At 38.1% G+C, this 17131-nt stretch overlaps 1 protein-coding gene and 1 long non-coding RNA gene across 5 annotated transcripts in view; one reads left to right on the top strand and one right to left on the bottom strand.

Annotated features, from left to right (window-relative positions):
• The window catches only part of LOC149676577 (uncharacterized), a 109026-nt gene extending 102930 nt beyond the window's left edge, over positions 1-6096 (top strand). For 3 of the 4 annotated variants that reach the window (XR_016366474.1, XR_016366473.1, XR_016366471.1), the window contains one exon: positions 1355-1778. This is a non-coding gene — a long non-coding RNA (uncharacterized LOC149676577). Of the gene's footprint in view, positions 1-1354; positions 3381-3458 lie in introns of those variants that run through there. The other variant, XR_016366472.1, reaches the window with a different exon arrangement.
• Positions 242-17017, bottom strand: LOC149676576 (mannose-P-dolichol utilization defect 1 protein). The gene is made up of 5 exons (XM_089837626.1): positions 16660-17017; positions 16499-16564; positions 16246-16378; positions 9357-9561; positions 242-1736 (listed from the first exon to the last, which is right to left on the bottom strand). The coding sequence occupies exons 1-5, from the start codon at positions 16751-16753 to the stop codon at positions 1395-1397; spliced, it is 840 nt and encodes a 279-aa protein (XP_089693752.1). The 5' UTR covers positions 16754-17017; the 3' UTR covers positions 242-1394.
• Between the last annotated feature and the right edge of the window lie 114 nt (positions 17018-17131).

Here is a 17131-nt window from a genome sequence, read left to right as displayed (position 1 = left end):
CTCGAATTTGATAGTCAAGCCCTTGGCTGATTAAAATTCAGTAAAATTAGGGTTAAATTAAATAAAAAAATTACCTTATTTTTCTAATTATCCGGGGTCGAGGTTACCGAACGCGACTTCACGACTCGCGATTGAACTGTCAGTGTCACGCGAAAACTGGTCATAGAAAACCGACCAATCGCGGCGCAGCTACTAAAAAATAAGATATGGCGGTTATTTTGAATGTTTAAAAACATGAAAATACAATTTATAATTATTTATCTTTAATAAAAAGGGAGATAATGTTAATTTTAAATGTTTTTAAGGCTGATATTGTGCATATTGGTTAAGTTGATGAATTAATAGACACGTAAAAATTCATCAAACCATTTCAAAATCATCTAGAAACCTATACCCCAAAATGGCTGTCATTTACGGACTGCTTAAGAAAAATAGTTATCGATAAATATTGCAAATTTTTGATTCTTTGGTATCGAAACTAGGTTTACGAATTAGGAGACAAAAACTTCAATGAAATCCAAGCAGACGACGTAAATAAGCCATTAAGGGGTAGTGAGATCAGCTCATTAATTTCTAAACATTCCTCTAGATAAATTTTCTCAAGAAAAAAATGGTTTTTAAGGTTTTGATAAGAGTATTTTCAGATTTGTAAATATTTTTAAGTTTTTAAAATAATTGTTTTTTTTTTTAATTATTGCATCGTTATACCTAAGGTTAGGGGGGATGTTCCCCCGCGTTTAAATGTATCCATTCAAACGCCCAGTTGTCAAGAAAAAAAAGTATTAGATTAATGATATAAAAAATACTGTAAAAACCAGTTTTCTAAAAAGTTTGTTTTGAAATAGAGGTTTTTCTAAAATCTACGTTCAAGATTGAATATATTATAATATTTTAAATTTTTTTTTTTCGGTTGCGAAACTTCCCTTATTTTCAAGTAAATAAAATATTTAAAGGATAAAGTTGAAGTGAAACCTTTAAAAAATGGGTTATTTTTAACGGACTAATGTAATTTGCTAAGCCTAATTATTAAATACTTAATTATTCAATTTTCAATCAAACTTTAACCTCGCTAATTATATTTAAATCTGTTTAATATAATTATAAAAGTAATTTGAAAGTGTCGTAATTATTGGTTAGGCTTAATTAAATATAATATCAGTACTTTCAATTGATTGCAATTAGGCTTAGGAAATTCGAAATTAAGAGGGCATAATTAATAAAAACAACCCATTTATGTTACCAAGTTTCACTGTAATTCTTTCCAAAAAATCCCACACGTATAATTTCATAATTAATTCATGACTCCTTAATTAATATTTAATTTCCCTTCATTATTTTTTATCATTTAATTTAGCACCTAAAGGAAAGGAAGTGATTTGGTCACAGTAACGAATCTACTTCCGTTTCTTTGAGCCAGGAGAGCTAGGATTACGACCAGCGCCTAATTTACCGGAAGCTAACTTGTCGGCTTTCTGAGCTTTGACCTTTTTCTTGTCCGAGGAGGATTTGTTGGACTTTAAGAACTTTTCCGTGGCCTTCCAGTAGTACAGCATCTGGAAACCGAGTACGGAGTTGGCCGCGGCCGAGCAAGCTGCTACGGCCACCACAATGGAGTCACCTGTCTCTTGAATGGACGTGAAGACCCTGGCCCATGAACCGGCTACTAACAGACCAATGGTCACCGCTGATAATTGACCCGTATGACCTTGACTAAAATTCGATACCGCTTGTAACATCTGTAATAATAGTAATAATAAAATAAAATGGTTATAAATATACTTGGAACAAGTATGACCTTAAATCCCAAGAAAGCAGGGTTCGTACGAAATTTTTACATTTAAAATCCCTGACTTTTCCATGTTATCCCTGACCAAATTTTGGCAATATCCCTGACCAATTTAAGGTGTTCAGTTAAGAGCTCACTTCATCACACCTGGCCCATATTTAGAATTGCTCGAAGCATGGTTTGATGTATCAAACGAAATCCCTGACATATCCCTGACTTTTTAGGAAAATATTTTAAATCCCTGACTTTTTCCCCTATTTTCCATATCCCTGACTTATCCAGGTATAAATCTCTGACTTTTCCCCCTATTTTCCATATCCCCGACTTATCCAGGTACTGTACTGAGTTATTCCATAACACTTTCCAAATCCCTGACGTATCTCAGACTTTTCCCCATTTTCCATATCTCTGACTTTTCCCCCTTTTTCATTCATCCAAAACATCTCATAGAACTATTCAACAGTCCTACAAATACCCTTTTTGAGAACACCCAGAATATTTACTACCTCATTTCACATTATTTACATTTGCCTTTGACGACGTCATGCTAGTACTAAAAATAATTTGAAAAATTCTGCGTTCAGTATCCCTTTGAACGCAGAATAAACGGAAAGGGGGGAAGAGAAGAAGGTTCAAATTCAAAATATCAGAATAATCATATATTCTCCCCCTGACAGTCAGTAAAGTTTTCTTTACCGCAATAGAACCAACGCTTGCGCAATGCATGGCGCACTCGCGCAACGCGTTTGCTATTTGTGTGGAAAATGAACCCCCAAGACCGCACGCGGTGAGGACTTGGTCGGAGGAGGAAGCCCCTGGCTCGCAACTTGCAGCAGCAACCCCATCATATAGTGATTGTTCATAGCCGTGGAAACCCTAAACTAAAACCCCAGGTGCATCCTAGCGTACGGAAGAAGCCGAACCAACGGGGGTATTCTCTTCTCTTTTTTTTATACTTAAACCAAAATGTTCCCCCTCAACCCCTTATAAATGCCTGATTGACCAAATATAGTATATAACAGAAGCTTCCCCCCAAACCCCCCTTCCTCCCGGAATGAAACCGTGGGGTTATTACCGCTGAGAGACTAAAGGGGGCATAAAACCCCGCCGCTTCCTCCGTCCCCCCCCCAACCCCCCAAAGTTGATTTTATACATTATTAAATATAAAATTTCCAAAAAGGGGTGCAAGTTTAGACGATTATATTCCCTTAAAAATCAATGAACTGGAATTTTAAAATTGAAATTTATGATATACGGAGGAGACTGAAGGATCCAGTGGAGGGTCAAGGGTCACGTGACTAAGGATGATGGTAATCCTCCCCCGCCCAACCCCCAAAACACACAGGAATGTTAGCTTATTGCTGAAATATGATGTACTGAATCTTGCTTATTTTTTGGGGTTTTGTCCACCAAACTTTGTTTTCTATGTTACAGAAGGGCGTTTTCTATAATGAGCTAGGGTTGTGATACTTGGTGCTATTACTCTATGGAATCGTTATTTAAGTTAAGGCTCAGTTGGAACAACAATTAGAAAAAACACTCAAATTTCTTGTTTATCCTCAAACTTCATATCATTGCCAGATAATTATTTAAAGTAAGAGGTTCATGAAACTTGGTGAAAATACTGTATGGAATGCGCTGTTTCTCATGGTATTATTAATTTTTATCTCAGAACTCTAGGTGAAGAGTTATGGCTAGAATTAAACCTAACGAAATTAAAAATCTGTATAGTCTCATCATTATTGGAACACCTTATGGTTCACTAAACACGGTGCAAATACTCTACTGAATACCCTGTACCTTCAGTCTATTTCGTAATAGGCGAAGAGAAAAAAATACTTGGCAAACTAAAAATTAATTAGGAAATTAGCAAAAGAACCGACTTTTGGGCCGTGGATTAAAAAGACTTAGTTTCCCTATTAAAGAAGCCATCAATTAGAAGAACAAAACAAAAGATTTCTGTGACTAAGTTTCCCCATGATGCTGCTAAAGTTTCGCTCCCCAAAAAAATAAAAATTTGAGCCAAAAATCGTTTCCCCCAAATTGTTGCCAGTCACGAGGACCAGAAAGGGAAGAAATTGGTGTCATTGTTTAACGTCAATTTCAAGAAAAGTTGAAAAACAAAAGTAAAAGATATGACGCAGTCACGCGGTGACGATATCCCCATCCCCACCCCCGCTTTATTAGCTTTCAAGGATGAATACACCACCCCTCCTTGGCTAAAACACAACACACACCATCCATGATCACCGTCACAACGGGGTAGCGAACTCATCCCCCTAACTTTTACGTAATAACATTTTCGGTTATGGATACAATAATCAAAAGTAAAGTACGCATTCATTAGTATGACAACCCGAATTACTATAGTTACACTGCAGTAAGGAATACGCCCCGCCTACAAAACGTCAGACCTCAGCTTAACCAATCATCTTTATTCCCCTACTAGGCTTCCACTTCGAAAAATCCTCCACCATGTATTGGTATTTGGGAGGAGCCGTCTGAAGTCCCACCCCTTATACTAGCGTTTCCCTATAGATATTGTGCGGGCAAGTGTTGCCAGTCATTTGTGACGTAGCATAGCGATTGAATTGCACACAACAGACTGAAAAGCTTGTAGTATTATGTTCGATTCACTTCAGTGATTATTCAGATCCAAACCTGCAGAGATGCAATTACAAAATACTGGCCAATTAGGCGCGTTTGCCCAACTACTCTGTGAACTTCACCGCCATTTTGGTGGAAAGGGGAGGAGCCTAAGGCAGGCAGACCTCCTCTATGATGGCTGATGTTATTCGTATATTGGGGTTTTCAACTTTTTGGAATTTATTTTTTATAAACACTCATAATGGCGCCAATTATAAAGAGAAAATAAATCTAAAATTGTTTCAGTAATTTTGTTATTACTGGATAAACAAACAGAGAATACAAAACACCCCCTTTTATTTGTCGTCTGCTTAGCAACAATCTCCAAAAATAAGTAAAACTCCAACACAAAAAAACCCACACAATTCCAATCACACTTATCAAAGTCAATATCACTTATGATATATAATTACCCTATACACAGATTTCTATAGTTTTAAAATCTATTCACGCAAATTAGGGTTCTAGTACTTCTTAAGTTCTTGGGGGAAAAAGAAAGAAAGGAATTCTGGGAAGAAGCAAGCATCCCTGGGTTGTGCCTATTGGACAGTAAAAGACCAAACCCGCCTTTTTCTATTCAAGAAAACTTTATCGGCCAAAAAGAGTTTGAGCTATTTACTAAAAAGAGGCCCCATTGAAAACTAATGGCGGGAATTACGAACACCCCCCCCCCACCCACGGCCCCCTCTCCCCGTGAGGGTGCGCGGGAGGGACCCCTTAAGACAATTAAAACTAAGTTTTCCCTTTGATTTCGCAAAAGAGTTTCTGGTTTCATCCTCTTGAACAATGAAATACTGTAGCTATTCAAATTGCAAAGGCGGTGCACAGGGTTGTGTTTTTTTTTAAAGGGGGGGGGGGAAGAGAGAGCCACCCAAGACCCCTAACCGCGTTCTGACGAGATATACATTTTCGATTAGATCACACTTGGATAGTTAAATGTTCTTTTTGTTAGTTAATACCATCCCAAATTTTTATAAAGGAAATATACAACCGAACAAAGTTTGTCAGTGGTTGGAAATAATTTTTTCTTGACTTCACTTGAGATTACTGAACGATTTTAAGTACGATATTAACGATTATAATTTACCATATTTGAACGATAACTGTACGATTATAATTTACGATATTTGAACGATAACTGTACGATTACTGAACGATTTTAAGTACGATATTAACGATTATAATTTACCATATTTGAACGATAACTGTACGATTATAATTTACGATATTTGAACGATAACTGTACGATTATAATTTACGATATTTGAACGATAACTGTACGATTATAATTTACGATATTTGAACGATAACTGTACGATTATAATTTACGATATATGAACGATAACTGTACGATTATAATTTACGATATATGAACGATAACTGTACGATTATAATTTACGATATATGAACGATATCTGAACGATTCTAATTTACGATATTTAAACGACATTAAAAACGATATTTAAACAATAACTGAACGATCCCTAAAAACGATAACTGAACGATCCCTGAAAACGACAACTGAACGATTCCAAAGCCAATCTAAACTTTCTTGAAATTCCTATTACATACATATATTAATGTATACATATTGAGGAGAATCTAGGTTAATGAAAAACGAGTAGCCCATCCCTCGGTTATGAGAATTTCAAGCAAGAAAAAAAAAAGGAAGAAATATTAAAAAAAGTAGAACCCCAGGGGTAACGCGATGAGATGATCTCTCGAGATGCTCGAGGAACATTTTTGCATATCGTTTACCAAAAAGCCAATTTTCCGCGAGATTTCTCCCGCGCAAAATTTACTCCCGCTTCTATTGTATTTTCCGCCAAGACTTTCCCGCGTTCTAAAAAGTTAGTTGGGGAAACTTTCTAGTGGTTCATCCCAGTTCAGTCAGTTTAACATAATCTAACGTCATATACCACCCAAGTAATTACAAACTCAAAATGAACGACGAAAAAAATTTATAAGTTCATAAGATATGTTCCATAAGTTTGTCACTGGTTACAAACTAGAGCTTGTCATGAGGTGACGTAGGTCATAGATTCCAGGTAAAGCGACGCCTGGTGAGTGAGGCCCTGTCAAAGGCTTAGTACAGACTAAATAGGACTATAGATGGAACTAAATCCTGCAAAATGAACCACCGAGTGTAGGACTTCAATTCTCGCTTGTCGTTCTCGAACTAGCTCGAGCTGTAAGTCTCTAGCATTACGAATAGTATAGGTAGTGTCATACTTATGGAAGATATCTTATGAACTTATAATAAGATTCGCCATATAAACTGAAATTATGAATTTTCTTTTTTGACCCTTGAGACTCCGTGAGAACTTTGGTGGAAGGAGAGGGAGGGGGTCAAATATTTAACCCTGGAAATGACCCCAACCCTAAATGTCAATAAATAAAACGTTGTCTCTCTTCGATCTATGTCTATTCGGCATATGGTTTTAAGGCTATTTACTTGTTGAGTAGCCCCAACTAGAGAGAGGGGGGGGGTAACAGTCTACACACCCCACCAACAAGCCAACGGTCAGTCAATGTGGACGTAATGACCCTTAGATAAACAGCCAGTTTCTCCCATAAATAGTAGGTCAAAATATAAGTCAAATAGGGCGTGGAAGATTAGCTATATTATGCTTAATACGAGAAGCCCATAACATGAAGTAAGTAAGGTCTTCGTGTCCCTTCCTGTTTGGGCATTTTAATGCATAGTTTACACGCAAGGAGGATTCATACCATTTGCAAAACGAGACTAGCAGACGATTTTACCCTCTAAGTCGCTTGGTCTCCTTGTGTTAATAGTAAGAATCCTCCATGCCTGTAAACTATGCATAGGTCTTTGAGCAGGATCCGACAAAATGGGAATTCAATACACTTTTGATTACGAGCTTTTAACGAAAACTTCTTTCGTCACTCGGTTAAGTTGGTTCTAGTAGTAGTTTAATAGCTTTGACAATTTTGAGGGAGTTGGTTAGTTTTTTTTTCGGGTTGGTGGACACAGGGCGCGACCGAGTTTAGGAGGGAGGGCGTGGTCAAATTGCCCGACAGATTAGGCTCGGACACGCGAGATCTCCGCGGTCAACAAAAGACACCAGTTTACTCCCAATCAACCACCCGGAACCACCCACAGTAAATTCTAGTTTCATTTATTTTCCCGTAACGACTAAGGCATCAATATAAATACATACACCCATATCAAATGAATCAGACCAGAAAATTAATATAAAAATCGACGTAAACACTAAATTTTCAGTCGAAATTCCATGTAACTTCTATTTTTTAATTAACAATCAATAAATTTAAATTCCCTAACTTTGAAATTTTCACAAGCCTACAAAAACATAGCCCCCTCCATAGGAATAGCATTACACTAAACTTTGGAGGCTCGTAACTCTGGTTCTACTTGAGATACGGGGATTCCCTTAAGGTATGTTGTAGTCCTATTTAACCCCCATCCAACCATACTAAAAACTTAGGGTTACGACAAACGGGGGCCGAGTAATTAAGCAAAATGTCCGTAAACATACCCCCTCCATTCCACAATAATAGCATTACACCCAACTTTGGAGGCTCGTAACTCTGGTTCTACTAGAGATACGGGGATGCCCTTTGAGTATGTTATAGTCCTAATTGCCCCCATCCAACAATACTAAAAAGTAAGGGTTACGACAAACTGTGAGTGTCACCCTTCTTCTATTATCCCCTTCTCATACTACCTATTTTGGTAAATGTTTCCCCGATTTACATACAGCAACCGTGCCATAAAAATATTCATCAAAATTATTGATGTTTACCAAGGAATGAATATTCACCTGAATGGAATTTAAAAACTCTTAGGAATTTTACACAGCCATCCTCCTCTCCCTTAAAAACGTTAAAGGCAGCCTTATACATGCACAGGTGAGATGTCCCATACCAACCATTCCGGGGGTTAAGGATTTACGTTCTGAAACACTATATAACCATCGGGAATCTCTGATCTTTCCGCGCGCGATTTGTGACCTTTTCCTAAAAGGTCATCCCCGTGAGCGCGCGCTGGCGCTTGTACACGTGCTTGTTTCTATATTTTTTTTTGGATTGAAAGACAGGAGGCTCCGGGGTCAAAACAAAAGGTCAAATTTCCTCACGTGACCCTCCTCCTCCTCTTCGAGAGTTTATTAGGCTTAACGCCATAAACGTTTCCTTTTTAAACGAGGAGAGATCTATTTTTATTTTTAAATGTAATTTGATTGGCACCCTCGACTTGGATAACGAGATCAAACCGCCTACTTTTTTTCTCGTGGCGTTGAAATTCATCCTTAAAAAAATAAGTGATGGATTTAATACGCCCATTCACTCATCGCTTTTAAATTTGGGTTTCTTTTTTCTTTACGGGTTCGTGACCTTTTCTAATATATTTAAAACTGGTGATAAGCGATATCGTAACTGAACCGATGCAGATACTGAATGAAGTTTTACTGGAAGCGATTATTTAACCTCGGCAATATAACGGATTATGCAACCCAATAAAACCGATATCGAGTTATTTTCATCGATTATCAACCGATTTTTACCGATGCTTACCGATTATCGACCATTTTTAGCGATCAACAACCTATTTTTAGCGATCAACAACCTATTTTTAGCGATCAACAACCTATTTTTACCGATTATCGACCATTTTTAGCGATCAACAACCTATTTTTAGCGATCAACAACCTATTTTTAGCGATCAACAACCTATTTTTACCGATTATCGACCATTTTTACCGATTACCAACCGATTCTTACCGATTAACAACCGATAAAAATAACCTCGATCCTATAAATCGATAAAAATCCGTAAATTAATCTCGAATCGATACATATCGGTTAGTTTGTATTATTCATCATTATTAAACGCGTGTTTTCCCGGATATCCACAATGCAAACTGGTTAAAAGATTACTTACCTTAGCGACGACAACTATGGGTAGATTAGCGGCTTGAAGCGACCATAAGATGTGAGGGGGTGTTAATCCGGAGATAAGTACATAGACGGTGGTCGCTGTCGTGGCCAAAAAGAAGAATGCCAGCAACTTCCGGCCGCCGTAGTAAATGACCAAGAAAGCTATAACGGCCGTCTCAACCAACAGAAAAACGTACTCGCCCCAAGCACTATTAAGAAATAAATAAACATTTTATTACTACTAAATTAAATCATTTCCTCTCCAGTTTAAGTTTAGTAGTAAAACAAACATTAAACAATACAGTGTGCTAAAGGTATGGCCGTTTTACGACTTCAAGGAGCACTTTACGACCTGGGTCTGTATTTGTTTTGGAAGATTCATTTAGTCTATACATTAATTTCAATTCGAAATTTTCATTTTAAGTTTAAAATTAAAATTGATTAATATGTTTTAATCATAATTAAAAAAAAAGAGGAGGATATAATTTAGCTTTCAAAAATGTCTCGCGTGAAATAAAACTCGCGGCTACAGTTTTGTTATATCATATAATAAATTAAAACGCTTTCCAACATCAAAAGAATTCTTTTAAGCCTAGGCGAGTTGTTATTTAAAAAAATAAAATAGAAACCAGAGTGTCAGAAAAATTTATCATACGATATAAAAACAAGACACGAAGGACCACGTGGATCACCTCACTTCGCGCTCAAAAATTGCGCCAAATATTATAAATAAAGTGCGCGCAAAATATTTTACAAATCTCGCGAATTGAGATAAATTCACGTGCATTTTCCTTGTCACCCCCGCACCACGTGACAATAAAGATGAGGTAAAATCAAGAAGTGATATCTAGTTTATTAGGGAGAAGGTTTAAGATGCCTAAGTATTCGCGGGCCATAGTCTGAGTCCCCCTTTCAAAATACAAGGGGGGACGTAAAAGGAGGCCGGGCTATTTCGCCTCTCCTCAGTCCGAAAATGTGACTGTAATTTTCGTCATTCGCGTCACGCTGACGTGAGTTTTTAGTACCAATGAGATGCTGGTTGTAATTTAGAGGCGGCGGGGATTAACTCCGGACCTACTATACGTTTGGACTGGAGATATAGCTAGAAATGTGGCGAATTTAAACCTTCTCCCTAATAAACTAGATATCGCTCGCTTCTTGGTAACATATAATACAACATCAACGGCGTCCGAATTCAGTACCCATTTATTTCGGATTTAAATATTACGGGGAAGGGTCTTAAAAATTTGGCGCCAATTACATCGCGGGCCCTATACTGTCACTACACTTCGCTACTCGCCGAAAATAAGAAAATATATATAGTCTAGGGAAGATTAATATCTTTTAAAGGGTATAGAGAGAGTACCTTTAATAAAAGAAAAACTGAGAAAAAGAAGCCACCGTCCATTTCATTTCATTTTTAACAGACCATACCGCGAAAGAATTAAAAACTAGTTATAATAATGATGATAATAATAATAATAAGTTTCTTAAAGTAGCCCGAGGGGTCAAAGAGAAGCCGAGTTTCTTACTTAAAAAATCGTAAGAAAGCGTTGGACCGTGATGGTCCTAGCAAAATACGTTTCGAAAAAAATGATTAACTACTTCTTCTAGCCAAGAATATCCCCTACCCTCCTCCGAATTTTTATTATTCGAAACTTTGGGAGAATTATAACGCGCGTGCTCTTCGGGGGTGGTAGTGGGAAGCAAAAATGGCGCTCTCATTCTAGGGGGCCGGATAATTATCTCTAAAACCCAATTTCCCTTACTAATATCAGGGATAGATTTAATTTTAGAAGTAGGAATGGAGAACAGAGTAATGTGGGCGCGCGTCAAAGTCCCGGACCCCTTCCACGGGACGGGGGGGGGGCACGAAAAAAGAGGCGGGTCATAGCGACAGAGGTAAAAAGGAATTACGTATTTTTCGCCGTCCCCGTCAGCAACGTCTTCAAAACGCAATTTAAGTGAGCCAATAAGATAATTTAAACTATTCGTTACGTGTTGGAGGGAGGGGCTCTATATACTGGGCTATGAGTCGGACTGAAGTAAATACTAACCCTTCTCCATTCCTACTTCAAAAATTAAATCTATCCCTGGTAATATTGAGCGAAATATCTTCAACCTATGTCCGATCCCTCGTGATGCTAAAGGTGACCATCATGCGCGAGAAAAAAATTAAAAAATAAAAAAGCTGGTGGAAAATGGCGCGCGTTCGGAGGGGGGGGGGAGAAGGGGGCACGAGAAAGTTGACCCCTCGCCACGCGCTCTTTTGATCTTTCCCGCCAAAAAAGTGACGAATTGGTCCCAGATAGAGCGAGAGAGAGTGGCTATAGGCCGACAACGCGAAATAAGAAATGAACAGGTGGAATTGTAATACCTGCCGTGATGAAGATCCGTTCATACAATAATTATCATAAATAAAATTAAGTTTTATTAAGTGACAATTTAGAGAATGGGTACCACTAACGACAAACTCAGATACGTCAAAACTCTGGTTTAACAATTAACACTCTCTTTAGTTCACCTTGTCCTCTAGATACTAAAGACGTAAAATAATATCTCAATCCTAGTGCGAACAGTCCAAGGCTATTAAGCTAGCGTAAAACAAGGCCAAGGAATCGGTGTACCTGCCGTTTGCCAGACATTACTATGACGGATGTATTGGCGGCAGGTCCAATGAAAAGCGAGTGAAACCACGAGGTCATTAGGGGTCAGAAAAGAGTGGGAGAGAAGGAGGGAAGCGACACCTACAAAATATATGGAATAGGGCTTATAAGAAATACATCACACGCTGGGCGCTAAAAATATTTAAAGCCTCCTCGCATTTCCCTTATATTTTAAAAGCTTCCCTCTACATCATTTCTTTCGTTTCACAAGCGGGGGTCACGCCCCAGGGGCTCTGCAAATGGCCTCCTGAAACACTACTTTATTAGCGAGATCCGAAAAAAAAAATATAATACATATAAAACCTAAAAAGGATAATACGATGATATCGTTCAATTTATCTAAATATTATTTAAAATATATATAAATTAAAACTTTAAGAATAAATTAAACCTTAAAATGCATCCCTTAGTCTAAGTAATTAAAATATAACATATTCAATTGTTTTTGAATAAATAATAATTAAGTAATCCATAATAGATGGAAAGCCAGCTTGAAGGGGCTCGGAAATTATACGAAGTTTCCATAGAACGCCTGTAAAACACTTTTCCCTCCGAACACCAATGTACTCAAAGCGCGCGCGCGAATGTCAAAATAAAGGCGGGAATTGTACGATTAAATTGCGCCAAAAAATGTGTGATAACAAAATGCGCGTGGTTTTGAAAAAAGAAAAAGAAAAAAAATCCGTCAATAGACTGTTACGGTATAGATATTAATTTGGCCCTAAGGGAAATAATGACCACCCATACGCAAAAACGCCCCGTACTGAATCTCATGGGCATAAAAAACTAAAGAGCTCTAGCATTCGATATATAAGAGCGGCAAGCCCTCATTGATCAACTGGACGCAATTTGGGGACCCGTCTACTCCGCCCCCTCCCTCACTCGCCCCCCCCTCCGAAACCCTACAAGGAATCTCTTCAGGAAGAGAAAGTTTGTGGGGAGGGATACTTACTTAACCGTGAGAAGGATAGGATTAATCTATTCGGGGGTCCTGAACTAATACATATCCATGGGACCCCAAAATTAAAACTATTCTCGAGTATGTTTTGAAACATATTAATTGTAACATACAACGTTGGAATTTTTGTAGACTCAAGAAACATCGTATTCGGCATTCCCAGACCTTTTTTGGCCTATTTTTGAATCCGTGACCAATTTTGATCTATTTTTAAATTCCCTGACCAATTTTGGTCTATTTTTCAACCTCCTAACCATTTTTGGTCTATTTTCCAACCTACTAACAATTTTTAAATTTCCTGACCATTCTTGGCCTATTTTTAAATTCGACGACCAATTTTGGCCTATTTTCAAATTCCCTAACCAATTTTGGCCTTTTTTCAAATTCCCTAACCATTATTGGCCTATTTTCAATCTCCTAACCATTATATTGGCCTATTTTCAAATTCCCTGACTCTTCCAGATTTTCCCTGCCTAGTGGACACCCTGTAGATCCAAGTGTCCACCCTCTCGGGAGCACTAGAGGTAAGGTGGATTAAAAAAACCCGATGGAGACGATTAACTAGCGAGGTCCCAGTGGGGGTTCGCGCCCCCTTCTCTCTCTCTCCCTTTCCCTGACCTCCCCGTCAATCTACAGAGGGTTCCTCTTTTGGGAAACGAGGGAATGGGGTGAGGGGTGGGGGGGTTTGTCTCCCATAGCAATCTGGTCCCAACTGAGAAGACGGCGTCCGCTTTTTACCTTTCAATTTTTTTCGGCAGCTCAATCTCCGGTCCGAATTCCCAATCAAGCGGACGCGTCACCCCCTCTCCCCCCCAAACGCCATCCACCCGACACCCGGAGGAAGCCACCGTTTCATCTTCAAAGTCGACCAGAGATTGAAGCCCAGAGAAGACTAAATGGAGTTTCCTTGGAGTATTGAGGTTCGTGCCTTGGGCTTTGGTACGAACTTATGTTGAAAATTATACAGAAGGCTTCGCATATACCTTCTTGGTGGAGGTAGTGCACCCACCGTGAGGGTGCGGAAAGAAGAAAAAATGTGTCTTGAGGGACGGACTATTAAGAAATAAATGATTTTTTTCTTCAACTAGAAATTTTAGATTTATTCCCCGGGACTACTAAGCAGTATTTCTATTTAGTGCAGTTTCGTCAGATCTGCAGGTTAATCAAGTACTTATTACCAACTGAACATCAATTCTATAATTTCTGTCTCTTTGCTCATCAACATTCTTGCAAACATCGAGTTTTACATTCAGTGACAACAATGCCAGGGGTTATACAACTGTTGGAAAACCGATTTCCCTGACATTCCCAGGTTTTTCCCCATGTATTTCCACGGTTTTCCCGTGTATTTCCCTGATATTTCCATGTTTTTCCCCCGATGTATTTCCCTGACATTCCCAGGTTTTCTCCCTGATGTATTTCCCTGACATTCCCAGGATTTTCTCCCTGATGTATTTCCCTGACATTCCCAGGATTTTCCCCATGTATTTCCCTGACATTCCCAGGATTTTCCCCATCACCTATAGTAACAGCTGGTGTGGTTTTTTTACTTATAACTATGTGAGTGATTATTTTTAATTGTAGTAAGACCTCCAGTGCAAACTTCGTCAAGCCTCACAAATTTCCCTGAGTTTTCCCTGAATATTTAGTAAACATTTTATTTAAGTGACATTTCGAGGATTTACTGGCTTTCTAGGTTTGTATGCATTGAACTCCTAAAGCCGTCATCCTTAAGTACGCTAACCAACCTTAACGAATCGCCCCTTATTTCTTGAAAAAAATCTTACCCACTGTGAGCTACAAGGAAGCGCGAATCGACGAGGTAGAAAAAGGTTTTTTATATCCTATCCAAGAGAAATCCCATGAACCAAGGCTTCCCAACAAGAAGAAGAAGAAAAAAAACCGTACTACGTCTAGGTGTTGGAAAAATAATCAAAGTTACCTAAGACTAAACCCAGAAGGACTTTCAACTCTCTTTTCTATTCAACAACAGTACAAAGTTCTTTTGACGTAAACCGAGAATGTGTAGCGAGAGAGAGAGTCGATTGATTGGTTTTCTCCCCATGCAAAGGGGGTTAGAACTCGATAATTAAGTGTCCGGTTGCGGCTACGTTACATTAGCGGGGGCCAGGACCAGAGTGTTCCCTCTCCCACATGGCCACCTTCGAGGTGTTAGAATAAAAGAGGCGTAATAAGTAAGTACCCCCCCCCCTATCCCATCACCGGGTCTCTCCCTATTCATTCACACCACCCATAACCCAATATATGAACGGGGGACTCAGCCTCCAAACGTTATAGGGGTCAGGTTAAACGAGAGGGATAAGGGGGGGGGGAGGTGGCCAGGGGGTTCAAATCAGCTGGTAAGGGGAGACGTTAAGACCAAATTCGATTTCTTATAACCAACCACCTTATCAAACGAAATAAATTGATTACACGTAAGCCTCGGTTATTCTTGCTTTCTTTTTTCAGGCCAGTTAGGCTTAAACTAATCGATTAAAATAAAACCTGAAGTTTTATTTCAGTTTTTAACATTTATCTAACTAGATTTCCTATTACCAAAACCGCTGCTGTGATTTAATATTTAATAAGGGGGAAAATTGCATCCCGTGTTTGAATCCATACCCCCTGTCAAGTTCCCGCGTGCTGAACAATAGAAGAAAAATTCTATATGACTATACGAGACGCGCCACCGTACTCTTTCTATATATCTATTCTTCCAGAGCATTTTAACAATTTTTATCGGAGAGAGGAAGAAGAAAAACTAGTCTTTTATAAACTACCCTATTTACGGAATGAAAAACGGGTGTAAAAAGAAACATCTTTTATATATATTTACCTGTAACTAAAGGTGCTTCAGGTGTTACAATTCCCGTAGGAACACTTTCGCTAAGCCTAACTCATTTTAAACTACTTATTCACGGTTTTCGCGCTTTTTCTTAAACGAAGAAAGTAGTCCTAGTAGCGCCATCTACACTTTACCCATGGAACTATTAAATACGTAATTTTCATGATATTCCCGCCTTTTTTTAAATACAGAATGGGAGTATGATCTCGTGGCGCCATCTATGTTACACATTATGCAATTTTTGATTTGAATTTATATAAAACTACTTGGCGACATCTAGTTTACCGAATTCCCGACGCGTTTTATATTTTTGTATAATTTAAATAAAATCTTAAGAAATATTATTTGCCAATTGATTTAAAATTTTTAATACTTTATGGCTTAATTGATTTCAATGCAGTATTAAAATAAAAATTGTATTTACCTAAATGGGTACTTATTGGAGTAATTATAAGCAGTTGCCGATGCCAGAGCTACCAATTCCAAGATACATCCTATTAAAGTGATTCCTTGAGCACTTTTGGCACCAATAATCTTAGTAATTTGTGGAACTTTAACTGAAATACATTAATTTAATGCTAATTAGATTAAAACCATAAATATTCAGGTATTATACAATAAACAACACCAGTGCAACATTACAAACAATTCTAAGAAAGATGTTTAATAAGTATTACCTAATGTTGATCCAAGAATGATTCCTACACCCAATCCTTTACTAAGTGCTGATTTCAAACAGGCAGCTGTAATGAAAAATGAGAAAATAATTAATAATTAATTTTAAATGTAATGAGGAATGCAAGAAAGTTTGGCTTATATTAACAAACTATTAACTAACCATGTAGAAAATCAAATTCTACAAAGAAAGTGTCATAGCACTTTTCTGATAAAAGTAGCAGCACCAAAGACCGAAATAATTGACCAATTTCCATATTTTGACTTCACAAGTTCAGCGCTGTGATGTACAGTGTGTTCAGTTAAGCCTAACACTTGGTCCTACAATAAATAGCTGTTCTCAGAGTTAAAAACTTCTTTTTTCTGGCAATGCGTTGCGTAAAAACAATTTCAAAACGTTGCACTACGATAAATACTTTACAGGTACACGATAATTCGAGTAAAACAATGCCAATTTAGGATAAAATTAATGATAAACTGAACCGGCTACCAGGGATTCACAAACGCCAAGTGGGAGGGGATTGGGGAAGGAAAAACGCTACTTTTTCCTCATCTCTTTTTCGACAGATGTCGCGGTAAACGTAAGTGACGTCATCATTACGACCCCCTCGTGACCCCCGTTTCCTCGATTACAA

Source organism: Phalangium opilio, unplaced genomic scaffold (genome assembly GCF_054372755.1).
Source record: "Phalangium opilio isolate 3A_F unplaced genomic scaffold, DU_Popi_V2 ptg000045l_1, whole genome shotgun sequence".
Taxonomy (NCBI): domain Eukaryota; kingdom Metazoa; phylum Arthropoda; class Arachnida; order Opiliones; family Phalangiidae; genus Phalangium; species Phalangium opilio.
The sequence above is the reverse complement of the archived record's forward strand: the minus strand, read 5'-3'. Positions and strand labels throughout refer to the sequence as shown.

Coding starts and splice junctions, on each gene's coding strand:
- LOC149676576 (XM_089837626.1), bottom strand. CDS start 16,753: ATGGAAATTGGTCAATTATTTCGGTCTTTGGTGCTGCTACTTTTATCA. Junction 9,562..16,245: donor TCCAATAAGTACCCATTTAG/GTAAATACAATT, acceptor ATTTCTTAATAG/TGCTTGGGGCGAGTACGTTT. Junction 1,737..9,356: donor CCATAGTTGTCGTCGCTAAG/GTAAGTAATCTT, acceptor CTATTATTACAG/ATGTTACAAGCGGTATCGAA.